The following is a 26,646-nucleotide window of genomic DNA, read 5'->3' on the forward strand; positions in this document are numbered from 1 at the left end:
GTTAAGCTGCAGCAAATCTTTGGTTGAAAAAAACTGTTAAATGAGTCAAAGTGACCCACAAGAACATGAACTTAACGAGTGGCACTTCAAAGCCCAGCTACATGCATAAATCCTTATCCAGGCATGTTCATCATGTATACATTAGAATTACATTTTCTTAATTCAAAGCAGTTGACCCATCGAGACCTTATGTATGTCAATATTAATATTTTACATTTTTTAATATTTTACACTATCATTCAAAAGCGTCGAGTGTGGATTTTTAAATCTTTTTGAAAAAAGTCTCTTTTGCTGTCTATGGCTCCTTTTTTTATTTGAAAATAGAGTGATATAAAAATACAGCAAAAATATATTATAATTGAACTTTTCTATTTTTATGTATTTTAAAATGTAATTAATTCCTGTGATGGCATTTTCAGCAGGCATTAGAAATCCGAAATCATTCTAATACAGTGTTTTTCAACCACTGTGCCGCGGTACACTAGTGTGCCGTGAGAGATCGTCAGGTGTGCCGTGGGAAATTATTCAATTTCACCTTAAACAGGCCCAGGTTTCACACTGAGTAGGTAGAAATATGAAAGATCAAAAAAGACTGTTTTCATTGTGTTTATTTGATTCCTATTCAAGACACTTTGATAAGAATGACTGTATATTGTTGATTGCACTTTTTATTTGAAAGAAGAAGAAATATGAAAGATCATAGAGTTTTTTTTTCCGATTGTTTCGACAGTTTCGATTGTTGGTGTGCCTTGTGATTTTTTTCAATTAAAAATGTACCTTGGCTCAAAAAAGGTTGAAAAACACTGTTCTAATTTACTGATTTTCTGCTCAAGAAACGTTTATTAAAATTCAGCAATTGCTTGAAATGTAAGTCTTTTATTCTTGCTGAATAGATGTATTTGTTCTTTCTTTTGATGACAAGCTTTTGATTGGTAGTGTTTTTATATATTTAAATCTGATGCAGATCCAATTTCTGATTTGAGATTCATTTAAAGGGATAGTTCAACCAAAAAATGAAAATTCTGTCTTTAATTACTCACCCTCATGTCGTTCAGAACACAAATTAAGATATTTTTAATAAAATCCGAGAGCTTTCTGACCCAGCATAGACAGCAACGGAACTGACAAGTTCAAGGCCAAGAAAGGTAGTAAGGACATCGATAAAATAGTCCATGTGGCATCAGTGGTTCAACCATAATTTTATTTTTAAGCTACAAAACTTTTTGTGCGCAAATAAAACTGAAATAATTACTTTGTTCAACAATTTCTTCTCTTCCGTGTCAGTTGTGCGTTCGTGAAAGTACCATGACTGATGACTCATGCACAAAAAGTATTTTTGTAGCTGCATAGAATTATATTTGAATCACTCATGTCACAAAGCTTCTGAGGCACTGTATAAACATGACTGACACAACCTGAGGTCATATTTATTTTTTAACGTTTTAAAAATTTCGGAAGAGAATTTCAGCCTTGGTGTGCAATAGGGGTGAATTTAACCGTAACATTCTCCACCCACGGTTCGGCATGCACTAGGTTCAACTTACATCTGGCAACGCATCTCTAATATTGTTTTTTTTTATAAATAACACATAAAACAAACATGGTTCAGCTAATATCTGTTTCTATTGATGGATACACATTCTGGCTTCCCAATACAACAACAGCGATGGGGGAAAAACATGGACAAACCATTTACTCTTGTTCAATGCGAGTGCCGTATGCTGGAATATGAGCAGTCATTTATTCCGTCATCACCTGGGGGCTGATAACGCGTGTGCAGGTGAGACCTGAACAGCACACAGTAGTGTTGTCACGGTACCAAAATTTCAGTATTCGGTACCAATACCAGTGAAAATCCACGGTTCTCGGTACCAATTTCGGTACCAAAGTTAAACACAATAACATTATTAATAAAAAATAGTGTGTTGTTCAATTAAAGTTAAAGAAAAATAAAATGTGCAAAAACCAATGTCATTCGTTATACTTACCTAAATTTAGTTTCAGGTTTTTCCAAGTAATAAAACTATTTCAAGGATTGTAAACATTTTAATAATTAAATAACAACTAAATAAATTACAGGCATTCAAAAAATGTACACAAGCTTCATCCAAAAGTTTGTTTCTGCTGCTTCTAAAAACATCTGTACTGTTGTCAGTTTTAGAGTTTGCTGGGGTGTTTCATGATCTTCCTCAATCTGCAGCTGTAAAAAGAAAATATAATACATTTAAGTAAAGCAGTGGGCTAAGTCTGACCAGATGCAACATTAGATCATTGACACCAGCAAAAATATAAATTTTCAGTAAATAACAAACCTCAGCTTTTATAATAAATTTAGATAAGATTACATATATTAAGTTAACTGTCTATCAGAGATAGAAACTACACTATTGAAAACTCTTTACAATATGATTTCATTTGTTAGACAACATGACCTTACAAAAAAACAGTAGTTATATGGCAATTATTCTTCTTAAGGTTAGGCTCATTTCAACATTTACTAATCCATAAAATCATGTTAAACTGTTAAACATGAACAAACATGAATGATCATGTGTTTGTATTTAATAACATTTTGAATTAATGTTGTAAAAATATATTGTTCACTTAAGTTTGTTAGATAATGCATGAATTTGATCTTATTGTAAAGTATGACAAAACTAAACTGGAGATTGAACGTGTTTTATTTGACTGTACTTTTATTTAATCCAAACTGCGTTCATATTTAATAATAAAAATCTTTATAAACCTGCTAGAGTTATCCAGCCAAGAATAAGAACGTTTTCTGACAGACTGATATTAAGGACATAAACATTGTTAATGATACATTTGTACATTCTTTAACACACATATTTTGCATAAACAGGTCATTTGTGTGTATAAATAGTACATATATCATGTCTTTCTTTTTTCTTTTACCCTAATAAAAATTATGGGAGCGTTAAATAGCTCAAAATCGTTCTAAGGCCCAGCATATTAGCGTTAGCCGCTTATGCTAACGATTAACTACATTACAATCCGACATTCAAATTAAAATATGCAATGTTCTTAACAGAAGCTCTAAATATGAAATTAAATTGAAACATACCGTACTTGAACTCTTTAATTTGATCCTGCAGTCGGCCTTCACTGTGTTTTGTTCAGTTTGATGCGTTTCCTTCTTTTGAGAGAACCTAGACGATCTATGATGTTCGCCTTCTTCAGCCGAAAATCGAAAATGTTTGGAGCATGCCTGGCACTTCCTTGTCAACAAGTGGATTCAGAGCGACCGCATCAGCAGCAGCGCCGAAGAGAGTGCAACTGCGCAGTGCGCACCTTTTAGATAGCGCGTCAAGAACCGGGTCGACCGGATAGTCGGTACCACCGGTACTAAAGAAAACCTGGAACCGAAACATTTTAATTTTTTTAGTACCGACTTGGTACCGAAGTACCGGAACTTTTGACAACACTAGCACACAGTTCTATCTGTGTTTAAACCAAATTTATTTATGCTTTGCCAGTTTAAACATATAAGAGTCAGAAGACGAGTCAGAAGTACCTTTTTTCCTCACTTTCCAATCGCTTTTAAATAGCTTAAAAGCTCCTTGCACATTTTACTTTCACTTTCAAATAAGCGGCAATTCGGCATAAAGTCGTTTTTAGTTTGTTTTCCCTCTTTGATTCTGTTAGTTTTTAAATAGCTTGTGCTACTTTCACAATTGTATTTTTATTTGTGTATTTATTGTATTTATTTGTGCTGTTGCTTGTTAGTTTAAATTTTTTTCTTATTTTCTTTATTTTTATTTGACAGTATAATTTTTTCCCTAAACATAGCACATACCGAAATGTACAAAAACCATGATGCAAGGTGAACCATTGCATCCCTATTGTGCAAGGACTTTTAGTTTTCGTATTACACATGAGGGACTGGTAGACAAAATATTTAACTGCTGTTGGAAGTGTCTGTAGATAATTAATGCATTTGAAACTGAAGCTAAAACATTCACAAGCATGTGCTAGGGCTGGACGATAAATCGAACGATATTGTGAGGCGCGTTTAGTCAGTGAAGCCGGTACTTTGATTAGTAGTAAATCTCTGACAAGCTACGCCAAATCGCGCTCAAAATCGCATTCGATTCGCATTCGATTTTGAACGCGATTTGGCGTAGCTTGTCAGAGATTTACGTCTCTGTGTATTAATTGCCGCTCCAGTGGAACCTGAGCGGAACGCACGTGATGGAGATTTACTACTAATCAAAGTGCCGGCTTCATTGACTAAACGCGCCTCACAATATCGTTCGATTTATCGTCCAGCCCTAGCATGTGCTAATAGTACAACAGAGTGTGAAAGTGTACACATTTTATATGCAGCGACAAGAGTTAGATACTTCTCTACAGGCACAAACACGTAGTCCACTAATGATAAACAGTGGGTATGTGAGAACATGACACACACACATTAATGATATATACAGTTAGAATGTGACCTAGATGTGCACATGGCCCCCTTAATGCATTGCTACTACATGAGCTCCTCTAGAAACGCACACACGTTTACCTAGCTACAGTATCTAAATGAGGACATACAAAATACTTGCTCTCATTTTATGTAACGCTAATCATAATTATTTTAGATCTTAACACTACTTTGAAACAAAAAACATTCTCTGTTTTTAACATTAAAACGCATTTATAAATAATTTTAAAAAATTGCATTTTGTCAAATTTAGATAATTTGTGGGGTTCAGTTAATGAGATTGTGTAAGATCAATGAAAGATTTGTCTGCTTGATTCAGAACTCATTTTGTGTCGAGAGTCATTTGCATGATATAGGAAAAGAATTGACTCGGGGTAATTTCTTTGAAGTGGACCGTACCAGTCACACTATATGTTTGTGTTTAAGTGCAGCCAGTGAAGAAAACACGTCTGTTGTATCGTAACATTGTTTTTCACACTACACAGTCCTTTTTATCTCATCGCATTCAATTTAGACTGCAAGCTCACAACTCGGGTAAAATATAATTACATTTTCTGTGGTGCTGTGGATTCTGCAGGAAACAGTGGCACACGCACACACAAAAACAATGGCAGTGCTAGTGACTCTCACACGCGTCCTTGATCATTCACTTGGGCTGTAAAATAAAAAGTCCTTCACTGTATGTCCTCAGCTTGCCAGTGTCGGAGATAGAAAGTGCGCAGGACTGTCCTTCAGCTCGCCCTGTTCTTGCGGCATGACGGGGCACTAATCAGCCAGGGGTGGTTTTTGTTATCAGAGCTGAATGTCTGGTCCAGGTCGAGTCTGGTCTTAATCCTTTACCCGTTATGGCTTGAAAAACACACGTTTGGTTATCGCTGTCTGTTGAGGAACAGAGACGTTTGGAGGACATTTGTCTTGTCAGCAGTAGCCCTGTGAGAGGGCACAGGAAGGGCCACAGATAAGGTGTTGTTGATAAAGGCGTTTCCATATGCGTTTGTGCAAGTAGGAGAGAAAAAGGGCGATGTCACTCACTGATGGCCCAGATGCAAAACGCACAATTTGCTGTACTGACGTCACTGGATGTGTATGATGTGTAGGGTAGTGATAGAGAGAAGAAACATCTGGGCTAGGATAAGTTTCAGGATAAGGAACTTTAAGAGAGACAGAGAATGGAAAGGGACAGAAAGAGAATGGGTTGGAATTTTAATCAGCTCGTTCATGTGGGGTCAAACAGTAGACAAATTGCTTAACCTTGTATGGGGACACCACTGCCCCTGCTGTCCATCTAGAATGGTTATTTTGGATACAGAGGGAAGATGGGGCGAGTGAGCTAATACTTGGGATAGAAAGAGTGTGTGTGAGGGAAGTTTGTTGGATCTAGTTAACGCTGGAGGCTCGGATAAAGTTTTGTTTAATAAAGATAAATAGCCCCCTGCTGATTGTATTTAAAGAGACCTGCCTCAGTCTGCTGAGAAATGTAAGAACTTTTTGGTTTAGTCATTAACTGTCTGTCAATACTATTTGAGTTGAATAGCCCATAGACAAAACAAACACTTGTTCAAATTCAGAAATACACAAACACTGACCAGAGGATTAATTAATTAAGATTGAATGTGCTGTAAACAGTATAAAACATTTGTCACTAAGTGAGTAATTTTAAAGTGGGGCTGTCAATAGATTAAAAGTTTTAAACCAATGAATCACACACTTTTTCTGTGATTAATCATGATTAATTGTACGCTTCATGAAATTAAGCATATGATCTTTAAGCCATGTATCTTGTTTAACATAGTAATTTTGTCATTTGCTGTTTCCAGCAAAGTAATCCAGAAGATTGGTCATTCTCACAAAACTGTATTTTCTGCAAGCTTTTTTCAAGATAAATTTAAACTTCAAATTTAGACTTCAAAAGTACACCAAAGGACCAAATGATATAAGGAGTCTGTATAATTGATACATTTATGCACACGTGAATTAAAAAAAAAAATGCTGAAAGAAAAAATCAGAATTTACACATTTTAGACAAGTCAAAGTTGCAATGAACAGGACCACATGGAGATGCCAAAAACCCCTAAACCCAACCACCTTGAGTTGATTGCTTATACATACTACAGCACACAGATCCATTCAGAATGACTAAACGCCACAACATACACCGTACAAATCAAACACATTATACTGAATGTGTGTGGAATTAGTGTTGTTTTGGACTGATTGTTTGAATGCATTCGCTTACGGGATCATTGAACTCTTTCCTAGAGTTTAGCAGCTTAAAATGATCTGATTGCAAACAGAAAAGTGAAATTGAGTTATAAGGTTTATAATAGGAATTAGGAGTGGGGGAGGAGGAAAAACAAATACATCCTGCCCCATTTTCAGCTAGGGCTTAAGTGGAAAAATATTATATTAATTATTGATCTTTTGCTATTATAGGAAGTAGGGATGTGCTCAAATAGTGAATCCGTATTTGTAAAGGCATGGAAAACAATCAACACATTTTACGGAGCCACTAAAGGGACATGGTTAGCGCTTGCTAGCAGCTGCCTGTTACATTACAATACAGTTTCCGCATAAACCACATAGAGTAAAGACAGGTGACTGATAGCACGATAGTGAATGATTTGCAGATCTTGAGCACCATTGACAAACGTCTAATCTTGTAAAATGTGTGGTAAGTACTGCTGCTCCATAGTTACACACAGTACGTGTAATCAGGAATCTCGAAAGTGAAAGTAAAAAGCCAGCACGCATTCAAAAGCGGTTTCAATGCCCCACATATTAATAACAGCTCCCTGATGCCCACAATTTATTACCCAATGATATAATTGTGAGAGAAAGCATTGAATTTTTTTTCCTCCTATTTCGTATTTACAGTATTTCCTTTAAGGGTTTAGTAGTACATGTAATTTCCTTTCTAAACATGCTATTCAGATTTGGGCACATCCCTAACTGGAAGTGTAAAATATTTTTGATTTATTAGGAAGTTAATAAGAAACTAATTTCTTGAGTCAAGACTACTCATACTATAGACTGGTGTGTTTTTGTACCAAAATACTGGTGTGTTTGATGTCCAGTGTGCACAAAAAAATTTGATGAATTTTGATGAAGATTTGATGATTGTGATTAAAAATCATATCAAATCGTGACCCCAAGAATCGATATGAATCAAATCGTGAAGTACCGAAAGATTTCCACCCCTAATGGGAATTGTGCTTCAGTAATTTTTAACGTGTCAATGATTGTAAAATTACATACGTGAACTAAAATTTAAAACCACCACAATGCATTTACAGATATTTAGGAAACATGTTAAGTTCACATACTTGTTTCTCTGAAAAACAATGCCACAACCAGTTATTTTACTTGATTCTACTTCTACTTGTTATTCTACTAAAATGTGCATTCCGTGTCAGAATGTCTGTTTTTGTTTTGGTCTGTGCGATTCCACCTACTAACAGTTCACCCGATAATAATTCCAGTTGGTGTGAAAATGCAGCGTAATGCAGTCATGAAGCAAACAAACTGGGTCAGAGATTGCAAATTCTACCTGAACTAAAAAGCTCTGGCATCCAATTAAAAATCGCTATTACCAGAGGCATATTAAAAAGCAGATAAATCAACTCATCAACTTACAGTGTAATGCTTGTTGTCTTCCATTGTCAGTTATGCTTGTTCCTGTTGTGTGTCTTCAATCTGACAACCCTCATGAGTCTGAGTAGGAGGGGACGGGAGAAACAATATTTTGACCTCACTATATTTCAATTACTAGCTGTCAATATTACATACTGCACATTTAAAGGATAACTGTTGCCAAAATGCAACCTGGGCTGTGTTTTTTTTTTTTTTTTTTTTTTTTTTTTTTTACTGTAAACTAGACAAACTTATATCTAAAAGCATAATTACGACAAACGAGCCATTTTTGAGATTGACCGTGATTTAGTTTTGTGGTCAGTGGCCGGTGAATGGGAGTACTAGGGGCATACATTTGAGCGCATCAAAATCGATATTTTTACAACACTAAGAAGGCTCGACACACCATGAAACTTTGCTCGAAGTATCGCCTGGGTCTCTACACATGAACTCCAGCATTGAGAACATTGTTTGTTTACACTGAGTTTACTAAGAAGAAAGGTTTTGAACAACTCTCTTACACTGTTTGAGTTTCCGCTCACGGCCGTCTTGCCAGTCAAGAAGTGTCGATCTCCGAGTGCGAGGATGGATAGCTCCTAAAGCATATTTCCATATAAATGCACGGCTAATTCGTTGTTTTGTCGCAAGTGAAAAACAATATTAAACTTCTAGTTGTAAAAAGAGCCTCATATAAGCCTAATATTTCGTCCTATGGAGTCCGTTCATTCGCATTCGGAGATCGACACTTCTTGACTGGCAAGACAGCCGCGAACGGAAACCCAAACAGTCTAAGTGAGTTGTTCAAAACCTTTCTTTTTAGTAAACTCTGTGTACACAAACAATGTTCTCAATGCTCGAGTTCATGTGTAGAGACCCAGGCGATACTTCGAGCAAAGTGTCATGGTGTGTCGAGCGTTCTTAGTGTTGTAAAAATATCGATTTTGATGCACTCAAATTTATGACCCTAGTACTCCCATTCACCGGCCACTGACCACAAAACTAAATCACGGTCAATCTCAAAAACAGTTCATTTGTCGTAATTATGCTTTTAGATATAAGTTTGTCTCGTTTACAGTAAAAAAAAAACAGCCCAGGTTGCATTTTGGCAACAGTTATCCTTTAAGTATCAGCTGGGAACTAATCATATATACACAATGCTGAATAGGACAGTCCAGAATCACACGCAAGTAATTTCAGATAAAGATGCACTGCTATGAGTCCAGAGTCTCTTAAACAAATTTCATTAAATTTTATTGGTTCAACTTCTCTCAAAAAAATGATATTACTCATTAAAGCACCAACTAGACAACAATAAATAATTTTGCTTTGGCAAAATGTGTGATTGGTTGATCTACTGACTGTTGCCTCATGCACCTGTGTCTATAGAAAATCAAAATTCACTATAATTTAATAGATGTTTCTGCTCTTATTATGCAGTGCATGTTAGTCCGAAGCTGAAAAAAAGGTCTTCGTAATCTTTCATCGAAATTTAATTAACTTTCACATCTGAAGCGTCTTTCTTGTACAGCTGATGTCACACAGGCCGCACAGGCTCCTGGATGTTAATCAATAGCCAAATAGCTGTAGGCATTGTTTCAGGCTATTGCTGTAATTAATGCAGCCTTTCTGAAATCTCGCTGATAGTTAACACAGAAGATTAATGTCAGCACAAGACCACCAAAGACTTTCAGCATTTAAAGATGTGTTTTTAATAAATCCATGTAAATGTCAGTCTTGAAAATGCCTTTTGCTCCTTGAGCGTGAACACAGGTGCTCAGCATGTACTTTGGGATTCTGACGTGTTTCTGAAGAGCAGCCTCTGATTCATACAGTACACTTCCAATTGCAGAAATAAGCTGCAGTTCAGCCTTGCTGTGCGATGGTTTAAATTAATTTGTCGCTATTTATAAGACCTGAATGCGCAGTGTATAATCCGTGGAGTTGTCAGTTGCAGTTTTTCTTTGCTTCATAATTTAAAAGAACATGTAATTGAGTGACGTGAAAATTGATTATATTTCATAAAATACATTTAATATACATACAAACATTTCTTTATAGAGTATCCTGTAAAAATTTGGAAATGCGTCTTCATTCTGGCGTTTCATGTCAAGCTTAAAGGCTTTTCTGACATAGCTGTGAAATGGGCTGTTTAACATTCTGGCCATGTGCTGACTCCGAGTTCAGGTCTCTCCTGTGTGGGATCTGTTTGCATAATGGATGCTGTTTGTGAGTGATGTGTGCTAGGTAAGGTAATTATTACCTTTATGAAACATTCTCTCACTCCCTGATGACTTTTCCTTCTCCACCCTGCAGGCAGGAATGGCAAATCTGGGCAGAAAACAAACAGCTGCTTCTCGGTAATCAGTAATTCATAAGTGGGGAGTACGGATAAACTACATGTGGGAATTGGTGACTCACCTTGTTGGATTGGACCGTTGACTTTTTTGTGTTAGTAGACGTATTGGAAGTGACATGGGGCTCCTACACAGTTACCCATGATGCTTTGTCACTTTTCTGTATTGCTAAGAAGCTGTTTCCCACACTGGTGTGCAGGCGGGTCTTTATTTTATTTATTTACATTTATGTTTTTAATTTCTGTTTATTAATAGTGAGATTTTGTGAGTGTGAAACAGCACAGCATCAGCTTTATAGTGTGTGAAGTTTGTTTTTTGATTTGGTCACGTATTTCTGCTTTGCATTCTGGTGCGGTCAATTTAAATCAAATGTGATTCCAGCTCTCTGCTTTATAAACAGAATGGGTTTTGTGTTTGAAAATAATCGCTATCGAACAATGTGCCTCCTTTCGCATCCTGTCATCATCTTTTTGTGCTCGGCGTTTTTTCTTTAAGCCTTTATTTTTTTCTAACCGCGGTAATTGCTCAGGCCGTATCCATAGAAACCTCAGAACATGTATGGATCGAGAGAGCAAAGACCAGCAGCCGGCACATTATCAGGGCATCATCATGCAGCCTATTTACACATGTTCCCTGCAGGGTTAGTGCTCTCGCGCACCAACACGCAGGCATACAGATTTCACATAGCAGTTCAAGCGCTGCTTCTGGATCAGTTCTTGACTGCACAAACAAATCAGTGTCTAAAACATGAGCAATCCCTCTTTCCAGATTGCTGATATCTTCCCTCAGTCTGAGCTGCTGTGTTAATAGAAGCTGCTCTCTTTGGGAAAGAAAGCTCCCTGCCAAAGAGCCTCCTGCCTTAATAATAAATGACACTTCGCTCTGACACTACTGGAGGTTTGTTCTCACATTAATTATTTGCTAAGGAGAGAATGCCGGACCCCTCCTGGCCTATCAATCTATATTTGTCGTCCTGACTTCTGACATCCATTTTGAATAACCTCAGCTACGTAAAAAAAAAAAAAAAGGCAGAGAGATTGCGGCTTTCATGCAGAGGTGCAGTGTGCGAATGTGGATTTGCAGACTGCACTGAATTAGTAATCTGTATTGATCTAAGCCGTGGAATGGAGCAATATTCTCTGCAGTTTGGTACATGCTGGCTCCGCCATGCATTTTCCACGAGGTTTCTCTCCAAGGTTAAGCCCACGGTGCCAGAGAGAGCTAGCTCATGCTCCACACAGCTGCCGTCCTGGGGATTTTCGTTATGGTCTGAATGTGGTATGCCTCACTCCTCTTCTCGTCTGATCCCTAAAGATTTTAGACCGGTATTTGAGGCACCGATGCAAAGCAGAAGCATGTTAGTAGTTTTCTTTGAAAATGATTGTGAACACTGTCAGGGATTTAAAAATTTTTTGATGCCAAGGATAAAAATTTTCTGAAATTTTTTACTCACGTCCATGTCATCCAAGATGTTCATGTCTTTCTTTCAAAGTCAAAAAGAAATTAAGGGTTTTTTCATATAGTGGACTTTAATGGGAGCCAATGGGTTAAAGGTCCAAAGATGGAATTTTAGTGCAGTTTCAAAGGGCTCTACACAATCCCAGCCAAGGAATAAGACTCCTATCTAGTGAAATGATCGGTCATTTTGTTTAAAAAAAAAAAAAAATAAATAAATAAATAAAAATTTATATACTTTTTAACCACAAATGTTAATCTTGCACTAGCGGTTGGTCCGTCGTCCGTGTGCTCGGGTTCAAAAAAGTAGAGGAGGGCGAAAAAACTCACATTTTCTCCTCTAACTTCAAAATTGTCCAACATTTCTGTTTTGCCTTCTTTGCATGTTCGCTTTGTAAACACTGGGTTGGTACTGCCTACGTCATGCGTGAGTTTTCCAATGTCATTACGTAATGCGTGAAGTCGAGATAGTGCAAGCCGAGCATTTGTGGTTTACATGTATATACATTTATATTTTTATTAGTAAATGGCCGATTGCTTCACTAGATAAGACCCTCATTCCTTGGCTGGGAGCCCTTTGAAGCTGCATTGAAACTGCAATTTGGACCTTCAACCCTACTGTACTGATTTGTAACCTGTTTCCAAATTATTTAAAATGTATTCCTGTAGAGCTGCAAAAATCTTGTCCCAAAAAAAAAGCTTTACAGAGAATATTGAAGTGTGTGTGTGTGTATATATATATATATATATATATGTGTAAATTTTTTTTTTTTTTTTTTTTTTACAATAAAAATATTGTTCTAAAATATTTTTTAAAGCGTATCCAGATACTTACTATTTGTGACCCTGGACCACAAAACCAGTCTTAGGTAGCATGGGTGTATTTGTAGCAGTAGCCAAGAACACATTATATGGGTCAAAATTATTGATTTTTTTTTTAATGCTAAAAATCATTAGGATATCAAGTAAAGATCATGTTCCATGAAGATATTTTGTAAATTTCCAACAATAAATATATCAACTTAATTTTTGGTTAGTAATATGCATTGCTAAGAACTTAACTTTAAAGGTGATTCTTTTTCTTAACATTTAGATTTTTTTGCACCCTCAGATTCTAGATTCCACTAAAGTGCAATGTCGTATAGCATGAGCTACCAAGCGAACATACTGTGTTAGAAAACTCATGCATATGAAGCGGTATATGTGATGACAACATTTAAAAGTATCAGTTTTCAAATCGTGGCGGATGTTAAAGTTGTTTTGAAGTCACAATTAATTGTGTGGAAAATTAGGCTTTATTAATCAAAAGTCTAGATCTGTAAATCATACTTTGTGAAAAGGAATAAAAATGGTTGGGTTTTACTGCCTCTAGTGTTCATTTCAACTGGAAACTGCAGTGATTCGTACATATAGGTGCGTTTAGTTTTGCAGAAATGTGTATTGAGGCACGTATTTCTAAAAGAGAAAATGCAAAGCCTCAATCACATGACCAAGGCCACTCCAGGCACAAGAATCTCCTTTGAGATCAGAGATCATTGATCTTTCAAAGAGTGGGTGGCCTCTTTCCATCTATATACACACACCGGACTGTCAGCCTACTGTTCAGTGGATCACTATTCTTGATCTGCCAACTTAAGTAGAGCTCACGGAATGCGGCATTTTTCGCCTCCCTTTCCTTCAGATGCATTTTAGGAACCTTCTGTGATTTCAGTGACTCTCGACCTTTCAATACTTTTGCCACAGGCTGAAAATGGCCTCTGCCAGGTCTATTTTATTCCTCTGTGCCAAGCAGATTTTGCCTGACCGCAGGGCCTGTCACCAGGTCCTCATGCTGGTTCTCCCCTGGGGTGAAACAAGCCTAAGGCTCCATCCCAGTACGTCAAAACTGTTTCCCGCTGACTCTTTTTCTCTGGTGTACTGATTTACGAAATAAGATCAAGGTTACACTTACTGCATTCTAGTTTAGACTCAGTGTGGGACTGATAACTTTGTAGTGTCTTGTAAATGACATTGACAAATAGAGTTTCTAGGAAAAACAATTTGTTCTATTCAGGTTTACTCTGTAATCATTTGTTGATATACCAGCCTAGTGTGGTGCAAATAGGTGCAGGCTGTTTGCACTTGTAATTAAAGGGATACTCTACCCAAAAATTTAAATTCTCTCATTTATTTACCCTCATGCTGTCCCAGATGTGCTGTCCCAGTTACTTTCTTCTGTGGAACCCAAACAGAGATTTTTAGAAAAGTAGAAGAATAAAAAGGTAATTAAAAGGGACAAAAAACAATTATTTGCCAGTTAATCTTGAGTACCTATAGAGTGGTATTGCATCTTTAATATCTCCAAAGAGTCTTTAGTTTTTAATCACATTTATGAAAGACAGATACAGCTGTATTTGTAAGAAAAATACTAATATTTTAAACATTTTAAACTATAAACCATTGCTTCTGGACAATTGTCACATATGTGTGACTTAAACGCAATAACGTTGTGATGCATCAACTTTGAGGGACCCACCTCAAAGAGATTAATTATATTTCTAAATATCTTTGTTTGTGTTCATCTAAACAAAGAAAGCCATATGTATTTTGGACTGCATAAGGTTGAGAAAATAATGGGTGAAGCATCACTTTAAAATATGTGTTCTAGATGCACATAATCAGTAATGAAATTAAAAGTTACCCAACCTATTTGGAGCTTTATATTTTTCTTTGTATGCTGGACTTCTCCAGTTATTTAGTCTGTTTAAATCCTGTATTTTCTTTCAATTAGCTGCAAGCTCACATCCAGATTTGCCTACATTTTCCTTTTTTATATACATTTCACTCTGCTTTCTCTCTACTAAAGTTACATACTATTTTAAACCATGTGGTTGATTGACAGATGAGTAGGCAGACCTTTGCATGTAATATAATGAGATTAAGTAACTTGTTTTATTTTCTAATCTCAGAATATGATTTTTGTGATCAAATCACAAAACAGTTCTGTTGTTTTTGAGGTCTGTGTAAAGGTAAAGCAAACATTCAAGAGTGTTTACTTTCTGTTTGGCAGTCAACCACATGCATGAATGAGGTCCGAATGCATCCTAGTAGAAGTGCAAGGAATTCCTTCATTCATGACGTCATACAGGGCGATACTCAAAAAAAAAAAAGAAGAAAAAAAAAAAACCTTTCCGAAAATTATACAACAGAGTGTATTAGGCACAGAAATGCTGTCATAGTCCAACACGTTTTTTGAAACTTCGGTCTTGTTTAGCATGAGAATCCAACTCTATAACAGTGTAAATAAGTTAGACCTCGCCTTTAAATTAAAAAGTCCTTAAACTGACTTTTCAAAAACCATGACGGTAATCCATACAACCACAGTTGATAAATCAATGGCTATTAAAGCAATGTCTCCTGTATATGAGAAAAATACCTATATTTTAAACATTTTAAACTATGAACCATTGCTTCTGGACATTTGTCTGTGATGCATTAACTTTGAGGGACCTACCTCACAGAGATGAATTATTTTTCTAAATATCTTTGTGTTCATCTAAAGAAAGAAATCCAGTCGGTGCCAATAGCCTTGTGGGCAGTGCACCGACATACAACGCCGTTGCGCAACGGGCGTCCCGTGATTGAATCCCGACTCGAGGACCTTTCCCGATCCCGACCCCTATCTCTCTCCCACTTTGCTTCCTGTCAAATCTGATCTGTCCTAACGAATAAAGGCAAAAAATGTCAAAAATAAATCTTTGAAAAAAAAAAAAAAAGAAATCCATATAGGTGGAGTAAATAATGGGTGGAGCATCCCTTTAAAATATGTGTTCAAGATGTACATAATCAGTGAAGTCTAAAGCAAGCATGAAATTAAAAATGACCCAACCTATTTTTTAAATGCATTTTTTATGATTCATCCATGCATACATGCATTAAAAAAAAGTTCTGACCTCATCATTTTAATTTAAAAAATCATAACTCAAACTTTTGGTGAAACTACATGTTTCTCTTTGGTGACGTATGCCGGACTTCTCCAATTATTTATTCAGTTCAAATCCTGTCCTTTCATTTCAATCAACTGAAAACTCACATTCAGATCTGCCTCAATCCTATGAGCAATCGATAGATATAACCGAGCCCTCATCCTGCATTTTTTTTTTAATGTTGTTTTTTTTAAGTGCATTACATTGTGGTAGAAAATAGTCAAACCAAAATGTATTCAACCTTCATTTCTCACATTATCACATTATTTGCTATAGTTTAGAAAATGGTTAAAAAAAAAATGACAAGAACTCTCATAAACTGTGTCAGAACAAATTCATCTTGATAATGTCAGATAACTTTGATTGGAAGGTATGTAATAGATTACAATCGACCAAAAATTCAGACAACTGTTGACACAATGTTTACACAAGTATCAATATATTGTTGACCAATTACTAAGCAATGCTTAATTTTGTTCAGTCTGTGGTGTAAAAAGATTGCATTAGCAATTAAAGAAAAAACACTTAAGCAAAACATGTTCAGATCAAAGTGCCCAAAGAATTTTTGGTCTAAAATTTTGATCAGTTTTACTGGTAGTCCACTGTATGAAGAATTTTTAGGTATAATATGTCACAGTTTACTTTATTTTGCTATCCTCACTTACATAAATTAACTATAGTGTCCTGCACCCACTATTAAAATCTTTTGTGAGATTGAGATTTAGTTACTTGTTTCATTTTCTAATTTCAGAATATGTTTTTTTTTTTTTTTATCAATCACAAAACATTTTGGTTTTGGTTTTGAGGTCTGTGTAAAGGTACAGCAAATGTTCAAGGGTGTTTTACTTTCTGTTTGCCCATCATGTCCATCATATGCACGAATAAGCTCAGAATGCATCGTAGTAGTAGAGTACATCTCCTCCAATCCCAAAACCCCCATCATGTCCATTCTCAACAGCACCCAGAACACTGTCTGCCTCTTTTTTTCTTTTTTTATTCTGAACCCACATCTGTGTAAGCTGGTGGGACGGGGCTGGACGGAGGAGGGGAGCTGCCGCAGACATATTTGGCAGCTCAAAGAGAATTTAGAGGAGTCTGGTCTTGTACACCGGTCTAGGTTTCACACAGTGTACTGCGAATTCAGCAGCGGGGAGTTTCCACATGTCAGGGATGAAGTCGCTCCCGCATTCTGACAGATTAAGAGCTGCAGAATCACATCTAGTATGTGACTTTATATATTTGTGTCAGCGTTTTGATTATCTCTTCTCTGTACCCGCAGCGTTTCATTCAGTATCTGGCCTCAAGAAACACGCTCTTCAATCTGAACAATTTCCTTGATAAGGGTGCATTGCAAGGTATGTAAGAAACATGACCTCCTTCCCTGTCTCTAAAGCTTTGTATAAATGCACACACTGATGATGAACCCCTCGTTCTTTTCCTTCAGGCTATGACATGTCCACGTTCATCAGGCGGTACAGCAGATATCTCAATGAAAAAGCCCTTTCCTATAGGCTGGTGGCTGTGGACTTTACCAAGATGAAGAGAGGGTGGGTAAACCTCAGTTCTGCCTGCGTAATATTGTCAGCCTAGAGTCAAGATTGTGTTCAAACACATTGTCTCAGCAGGACACAATCTAATCAGGCTAGCTCATTACTCCGATAATTAAGTTGTTTTTAAAAGCTGATTAAGTAGCTGATTTTAAGCGCTAATTAAGATTGCGAGTAAGTGGTGACTTTTGATTGTTTGTTTATCTGTTTGTTGGGCAGTATTGATGGAGTCATGCGCACCATGAACACAGAGAAGCTGATCAAAACGTTGCCTATCATTCAAAACCAGCTGGACGCGCTGCTGGATTTCCAGGTTTGTGATGGAGAACTTGCAAATGATTCAAATCAAATCAGAATTTATTTTAATAAACTAGATTTTTTTTCTTGTCTTTTGTACTTGATACATGCTTCACAACCTCTAATTAAAAAAAACATTAACACTTTATTTTAAGGACCACTTCTCACTATTAGAATTTGCCTTGCCTTGCCTTGCCTTAATCTTACTCCATACCTAAACTAAAATGAATACTGCCTTACTAAATATTAATAATATTTATATATTAACAAATTAGGAGGTTATTGAGGCAAAGGTCGTAGTTGGGGTTAGTTTATAAGTTAGGTAATAGTTCCATTTATATACTACCATAATTTTGGAGTCTAAGATTTTTTTTAATATTGTGAAATATTATTAAAGGAGAGAAGTTCACGTCCAGAACAAAAATTTTCAGATAATTTACTCACCCCCTTGTCATCCAAGCTGTTCATGTCTTTCTTTCTTCAGTCGTAAAGAAATTGTTTTTTATAGAAAACATTTCAGGATTTCTCTCCATATAGTGGTCTTCTCTGGTGCCTCTGAGTTTGAACTTCTAAATGATCCGAGAAGAAGAGTCTTATCTTTTTAACTTTTTAACCTCAAATGCTCGTCTTATTTAGGTCTGCGTGTATTCCGGTTCAAGACAGTTAGGGTAGGTTGAAAAACTCCCATCTCATTTTCTTCTCCAACTTCAAAATCTCTCTACATCGCTGTTTTATTATTATTATTTTTTTTTTGTGCATATTCACTTTGTAAACACTAGGTCGGTACTTCTGCAACGATGTAAGACGATTTTGAAGTTGAAGGAGAAAATGAAAAGGGCGAGTTCATCAGAGCTAGACAAGTTGAGAATTTGAGGTTAAAAAGTATATAAATTGTCAATCTTTTTAGAAAATAAACGATTGTTTCGCTAGATAAGATCTTTATTTTGACTTTTGATCATTTTTTTTCCAAAAAAAAATCTTACTGACCCCTGACTTTTAAACAGTAGTTTGGCTGATGAAATGCTAGAACATTTACAGTATGAAAAGCTCCTTTTTTTTTAAATAATATTTTTAATTCTTCTTGGATAGATTTTTTTGGTTTGTAGTGCAGATTATTTGTGAACCTGGACCACAAAACCAGTCATAAGAGTCAAATTTCTATATTGAGATTTATACATCTTAAATCTGAATAAAACGCTGAATAAATTGATGTATAGTTTGTTAGGATAGGACAGTATTTGCCTGAGATACAACTATTTGAAAATCTGGAATCTGAGGCTGTGAAAAAATCTAAATGTTGAGAAAATCACCTTTAAAGTTGTCCAAATTAAGTTCTTAGCAATGCATATTACTAATCAAAAATTGATTTGTGATATATAATTACGGCAGGATATTTACAAAATATCTTCATGGAACACGATCTTTATTTAATATCCTGATGATTTTTGGCATAAAAGAAAAATTGATAATTTTGACCCATACAATATGCTACTTTTGACTGGTTTTGTGGTCCAGGATCACATTTGATTGCACCTGTGATTGAAGTGATAATTAGTTCCCTTAATATCAAGTAGGCTTAGTGACCCCCGAAGCCCCAGGTTGGAAAACCTTATTTTAACAGAACAACATTGATGCTGATTCAATCCAAGCTATTTGGTATGATATGTACTCTCTTGTGTGGGTGTGTGTCCGTAGGCTAACCCTAATGAGCTGACTAACGGAGTGATCAACGCTGCCTTCATGCTGCTCTTCAAAGACTCCATCCGTCTGTTTGCTGCCTATAATGAGGGTGTTATCAACCTGCTGGGTAAGAGTAATCCACTCCCTCTCACTCTGGAGAGCATCCTACTCTCACACGCTGCTTTAGGGGTTACATCTTACTGCTTTCTGAGCAAAGAACAGTGCAGCTGAACCACAAGAGCTCAGGTCTTCCTGTACCGTTATACATATTAATTACTAGTCCGAGATGCATTAAATCCAAAATGAACTGCAAGTGTGTAGCACAAATGAATGTTATTAAACCAATATTGTTGTTGGTAGAAAACGGTGTGCATTTTGAAAATTGGTGGGACCATATTATCTACATCTGATGTTGAATAGGTCACTCCAGACTAATGCATGAAGATCCTATCTTATTCCTTTTGTTCCAGAGCCCAATATCTCTGAAGCATGTTTGATACTTCTAACTTTAGCTTATTCTTATCAAAATTATTAGAACACTAGTATTTTCAACAGTTTGTTCAGTTTGTTCTGTTTCGTCATGTCATTCCAGACAGACTGGATGACGATGAGATCAGATCTCTGTGTGGAGCACTGGCTTTTGTCAAGACTCCTTGTGCAAACAAAAATCTTATTGGATTATTACAATTAATGGCAAAATGAATGTTTGGAAATGTAAACTGATATTTCCTATTGACACACTACAGCAAAAGATAGAAATAACCGACTTAAAACCATTTTTAGCTGGTGAAAATACTAGTGTTCTAATAATATTGGCCATCATTGTAGTTTAGCTATTTACTTTTACTATTTTTCACCTGTTTCTTCCCCTGAATGTAGCCACGGTTGCTGGTATGGCACTAAATAATAACTAAGAAAGCAAACAAATATTACTGAAGCAACTCCTTCTGGTTACCTGAGGTTAAATGGATAGTTCCCTGAAAATGAAAATTCTGTCCTTAATTACTCCCCTTCATGTTGTTCCACACGTAAGACCTTCATTCATCTTCAGAACACAAATTGTTGAGTAAAATGTCTATTTTGTTTTCTGTGCTCACAAAAAGTATTCTTTGAGCTTCATAAAGTTACAGTTAAACCACAGATGTCACATGGACTATTTTAATGATGTCCTTACTACCTTTCTGGGCCTCGAACGTGTCAATTGTGTTGCTGTCTATGCAGTGTCAGAAAGCTCTTGGATTTCATTAACAATATCTTTGTGCTCCGAAGATGAACAAAGGTCTAACAGGTTCTTGTCTCATCAGTCGTTGACTTTGTGCTCACACATTCAGAACAAAACTGACGTTGCCCTTAGTCTAGCAGAAACAAGGCTTTAAATCCTCTTCAGCTATTGCTGTTTTTTGCTCAGTTTGAGCTGTAATTATTCAGTCGTTAAGTCATTCATTTTTCCATGATTTTTATTGTTTTATTATTTTATGTTGTAAAATACGCCCGTTTAGGTTGATGGTCTGAAAATGCATTAGAGTGCAAGCTGTCCTTGAGCGTGAACCATTACTGCAGCTTTTATATGCCCCTGTCTCTGTCAGACAGCCCAGAGTGTTTTGACAGTCCTCTGATGGGTAATTGCAGTCTTTATCTGTTTGAGTTGCTCTGCTAATCGTTCTACTCCCCCCACCCCCCACCCCCCTCTCTCTTTTTTGTCCTCCTGTTTCAGAGAAATACTTTGATATGAAGAAAAACCAGTGTAAAGATGCTCTGGACATCTATAAAAAGTTTCTGTACAGGATGACCAAGCTGTCAGAGTTTCTTAAAGTGGCTGAGGTACCAATGTAATGCACGCACACACACACACACACACACACACACACACACACACACACACGCACTCACACAAACTGTGTTTTGATACGACAGGTCTGAGATTAGACAGGCTGTTCAAGGATCTCTCTGCTCCCACAATTTCTCTCTCTTCCCTCTCTCTCGTATCACTCCATCCTACAATGCTCTGGCATTCATATTCACTGGATTGATGCATGCACGGATGCCATATATTTAGTGTTCTGGCACTGCAATGCATTTCCCAGTCCTCATGGACTGTGTCCATAAACACATACATATACATGAGTTCCTTCCTTTGTTTGAATCAAGGTTAAACTGACCTCTGTTTTAGTTTTTCTGTAACAGCTTCTAAAATATTGAAATGGCTAAAATAAGACTGAAATCAAAATAATAACATCAGTCTGTTGATTGAGGGTCTTATTGGGTACATTTGTATACCTAGTACAAAAGTTTATTAACTTACACATTATACATAAACTGCCATTCAGAAGTTTGGGGTTAGTATGATTTTTTTTTTTTTTTAAGAATTAATATTTTTATTCAGCAAAGACACAATAAATTTATCAAAAGCAAGCAAAAGTGAATAGATTTATAATATTACAAAAAATTCTGTTTGCAAATTATTGGTAGAAAAAAATATTTTATTTCAAATAAATGCTGTCCTTTTTAAAGAAGTTCACTTCCAAAACAAAAATTTTTAGATAATGTACTCACCCCCTTGTCATCCAAGATGTTTTTCTTTCTTCAGTCGTAAAGAAATAGTTTTCTGATGCAAACATTTCAGGATTTTCCCCATATAGTGGAATTTCATGGTGCCCCGAGTTTGAACTTCCAAAATGCAGTTTAAATGCGGCTTCAAACGATCCCAAATGCGGTTGAAAATATGATGGGAGTTTTTCGACATACCCTAACTTTCTTGATCTGGAAAAAACAGTGTTCAGGCAGAGCAAGACAAGACGAGCGGTTGAGGTTAAGAAGTATATAAATTGTAGTTAAAAAAAATAAATAAATAACTGATCGTTTTACTAAAAGACATTTTTTTCACACCTCGGCTGGGATTGTTTACAACTGCATTTGGGATCATTTGAAGCTGCATTTAAACTGCACTTTGGAAGTTCAAACTCGGGGCACCATTGAAGTCCACTATATGGAGAAAAATCCTGAAATGTTTTTCTCAAAAAACATAATTTCTTTACGACTTAAGAAAGAAAGACATGAACATCTTGGATGACAAGGGGTGAGTACATTGTCTGTAATTTTTTGTTTCCCCTTTTAACTTTCTTCATATATCATGGTTTCTACAAAAAAATTGTAATTAGTAAGGCATTAGTGATGCAAAGAAATCATATTAGAATGATTTCTGAAGGATCATGTGAATAATTTCTGCCATTACAGAAATAAACTAGATTTTAAATATATTAATATATATTAGTAATATATTCAAATACATTTTAAAATATTTTAAAATAGAAAACAGTTATAAGTTGTAATAATTGTTCACATTATCTTTCAAAAACATAAAAAAAAAAAATCATACCGACCCCATTTTTTAAAATGGTACTGTACATGTGAAAATTAACTCGATTTTAAAAAATCTTTATCAAGTAATCATGAATGACTTGATAAGATATGGAAAATCCATGGAAAGCTACTGGTTGAAAGTGTGGGAACCCTACAGAGAGAGTATATCCCACTAAGACAGCTTTATACAGTATGGAAAGAGCTGTTTCTCTCCTGTTATCCTTACTGTGGCCATTGACGGCTGTCATTCCTACTGTGGATTCACGTGGTGTGAGACCTTTAAAGTCTCTCTCTCCTTCTGGCCCAAATGTAGATCTGTTTGGTGTTAATAGGACTCTCACTCCCTCCTCTCTCTTTGACACTGATGAATTCCCGTGCTGCTGCCTTCTTTCTCTCACTTCCCCTCTCCGTCCATCCAGCCAGGCGTTAGACTGTCTGGTTTTATTTTCAGGCTGGCTCCTCTTCTGATGCATCAAATATCTCAGGGATTTAATTTGACAAAGAGTTTCTGAGAACAATGTCCATCACCATGTGAGATTCTTGTCTAATTTTTTTTTTTTACCCCCTGCGGGTCTCATTTAAAAGTCATTGTTTGTTTTTGAATGTTAACCACACCACACCTCTCAGTCAATTGTGTGAGGCATTATCAATGTCTGCGTCTGTTCCCATTGGTCCTCCGTGGCTCTATTATTTTTGTTTCTTTCATTTTTAGTCACTGCATGAGGTAATGATCCATTATGTTTGATCTTTTTTCTGATTCCTCCCCCGTCCCCTCGTTTGTTTGTTTACCGTTTACCTTTGTTTTGTTTTGTTTATGACACAGCAAGTTGGGATTGATCAGGGTGACATCCCAGATCTCACTCAGGTCAGTGTACATTTCATCTCCACTTTCTGTTTCTCCTCTACTTCCTCACTACGCTGCTTCTGTCGTTCCATCGTACCACCGCTCTCCATTTCTTCTTTTCTCTCTGTGTTCCACCAGTCCTCGTCCTCTCTCTTGTTGTCTTACGTGCTGTTTTTGTACCCATGCTCACTGTTTTTTTAGACGTCTCCTGTCCTCTCTTCTGTTTGGTTTAAATTGTATATGTATATTAATAGCTTCAAGACATGTGATAGAGCTTGACAGAAGTTACTAAACACTCCTCTCTCTGTCTAGTTCCCTCTCAAATGTGTGTTTAGTGATGATCACATTACTTCAGTTTAGTATGACTTTGTGGAGTTGCACTAGGCACAGTCTAATGTTTGAGTTGACATTACAGAGCGGGGTTAACACACTATATTGAATGAGGTTTATTCTCCTGTGGTAACACATTGTTTATTGTTCCTTTCAGACGACTAGAGGATCTTACCTTGTAGGTGGTGGGTTATATGCACTGCTTGTATTTGACATAACCTGTGTTACTAGTGCTGGGTGATATATCAGATATTTACAACATATTCAATAGTTTTTATGTCGAAAATTAGCCAGAATTGTTAATACTGCAGTCATTTTTATTTGGCCATTCAATTTATTAGAAACCTGTGCCAGAAGGCCAGCTTTGCACTCACTTTACTAAAAGTACAGAATTTTTAAAATTGTAACAAAAAAACAACAACAAATTAATTAAAACTTATATGTGTCATTAAACACACAAACATAAAACTGATTAATGTTTCTGTGAAAAACAGAAAAGAAAATAATTTAATAATATATATTGTTGTATTGTTCCATATAGTAGTATTGGAATGAAAAAAAAATATTTTAGGTAAAACATGGTTTTTTAAAAAAATTAATTGATTTTTTAACTACATTTTACTGTATTCTGAATCTTGGTCTAGTCAAAATGATTATTCATTCAAATAAAAGCCATTTTAGCAAATGCGTACTGTGTATGTTGAGATCAAATACAGTTGAAGTCGAAAGTTTACATACACTACATGTTAATTATTTTATCAAAATAAGGTATCATACAAAAGGCATGTTATTTTTTATTTATTTTATTTTTTAGTACCAACCTGAAGATATTTCACATAAAAGACATTTACATACAGAACAGCTGTGTTTTTTTTTTGTTTGTGATAGTTGTTCATGAGTCTCTTGTTTGTCCTGAACAGTTAAACTGTCCGTTCTTCAGAAAAATCCTTCAAGTCCCACAAATTCTTTGGTTTTTCAGCATTTTTGCGTATTTGAACCCTTTCCAATAATGACTGTATGATTTTGAGATCCATCTTTTCACACTGAGAACAACTGAGGGACTATTACAGAAGGTTCAAACGCTCACTGATGCTTCAGAAGGAAACACAATGCATTAAGAGCTGGGGGTGAAAACTTTTTGAATTTGAAGATCAGAATGCATTTTAAATTATTTTGTTTTCTGGGAAACATGTAAGTATCTTCTGTATGTTATGAAGAGCAGTACTAAATGGGGGGGGGGGGAAAGAAATTTAGGCAAATTAAGAAAAATGTACACATCATCATTCTGTTCAAAAGTTTTCACACCCCGGCTTTTAATGCATCATTTTTCTTCTTGAAGCATCAGTGAGCGTTTGAATCTTCTGTAATAGTTGCATATGAGTCCCTCATTTGTCCTCAGTGTGAAAAGATTGATCTAAAAATTAAACAGTCATTGTTGGAAAGGGTTCAAATACAGAAATGTTAAAAAACCAAAGAATTTGTGGGACATGAAGGATTTTTCTGAAGAACAACAGGCATTATAACGGTTCAGGACAAACATGAACAACTATCACTAAAAATCAAACAAACAAACAAAAAAAAACAGCAGTTAACAACACCGTATTAAGAATCAAGTGTATGTAAACTTTTGAATGGGGTCGTTTTTATAAATTGAACTATTATTTTCTCTTGTGGACTATATGTACGTCTTTTATGTGAAATATCTTATTCAGGTCAATACTACATAAAAAAAATAACATGAATTTTGTATGATCCCTCTTATTTTGGTAAAATTAACATTTTGCAGATTCTGCATGGTGTATGTAAACTTTTGACTTCAACTGTATCATCAAAAAGTAAATATTGAGGTAATTTTTTTTGGCTATATCTCCCAGCCCTAGATTCTTTCTGACTGCATCAGCGGATTCATCTCTTTTAAACCCAGGCTAACTGATTGAATGTGGCCAAACTGCCATCCTTTCCCCCGTCACTTTGCAGGCATGGCTGTACATTGCTTTTTCTGCTGATCCGAGGCCAGATGTGCAGTTGTCTCTTTATAGTTTGATCAAATCGTTAGCTCAGATCAGCATAAAAGCAAATCTTTTTCACTGGGTTGCATGAACGGCTTCATGCTTGCAAATCCCCTGACCATTGAAGTTGGCGAAGGTGGAGCTCTTGTAAGAGCTATAAGTTTTACCCCCTGCCCTGTTTCTCCTTTACGCAAGAAAACTGCCCCAGTGGCCCTACGTTTGAAGGATTGTAATGAAGTACTCATGTAACCTCGCTTTGTCCTTTGCGTAGCCGCACGCACTTCTATAATGTAGTCATTTAATCAAAAGCCTGTTTGTGCTGTGTCTTCTCCGAGGGAATCAAATCAGACAGGAAAGAAGCAAATTAAAAGCTCTTACACTTTCATCTTTCTTTTTTATCTCACTGCTGTGGAAGTAATACATTTCCCCGCTTAGCCGAAATGTTCGTTTTTAGTTCTATTTGAATTGTAGACTGCTGCATATGGGTTTTTCCTCTCTTTTGGCTTCTGTTTTCTGTGGAATGGATTAGACCCAATCTGCCCTCTCAGCGATGTGGAGAAAAAGCCAACCTAGATCAGATCCAGACATGTTGGCCAGCGCTGCCAGCTAGGCTCAGTCGAAAAGCTTACCTTACCCATAGTCCATAAGAGCAGTTTTTTTACATAGGGTGTCTGTTCTGGAAACTTGGCACAAAGCACCTGCTCTTTTTACCAACCGTGAGC

The 26,646-nt window shown here is 36.2% G+C and overlaps 1 protein-coding gene across 5 annotated transcripts in view; it reads left to right on the top strand.

Annotated features, from left to right (window-relative positions):
• The window catches only part of LOC141331291 (phosphatidylinositol-binding clathrin assembly protein), an 87,133-nt gene that overhangs the window by 26,611 nt on the left and 33,876 nt on the right, over window positions 1-26,646 (top strand). For 3 of the 5 annotated variants that reach the window (XM_073836300.1, XM_073836303.1, XM_073836301.1), the window contains exons 3-9: window positions 17,137-17,212; window positions 17,302-17,404; window positions 17,624-17,717; window positions 19,397-19,508; window positions 21,096-21,202; window positions 23,565-23,606; window positions 24,073-24,093. In XM_073836300.1, the coding sequence (XP_073692401.1) occupies window positions 17,137-17,212; window positions 17,302-17,404; window positions 17,624-17,717; window positions 19,397-19,508; window positions 21,096-21,202; window positions 23,565-23,606; window positions 24,073-24,093 (555 nt within the window). The remainder of the gene's footprint in view (window positions 1-17,136; window positions 17,213-17,301; window positions 17,405-17,623; window positions 17,718-19,396; window positions 19,509-21,095; window positions 21,203-23,564; window positions 23,607-24,072; window positions 24,094-26,646) is intronic. The other 2 variants (XM_073836302.1, XM_073836304.1) reach the window with 1 other exon arrangement.

The sequence above is a fragment of the Garra rufa genome, chromosome 3 (assembly GCF_049309525.1).
Source record: "Garra rufa chromosome 3, GarRuf1.0, whole genome shotgun sequence".
In the NCBI taxonomy this organism is placed as follows: Eukaryota; Metazoa; Chordata; class Actinopteri; order Cypriniformes; family Cyprinidae; genus Garra; species Garra rufa.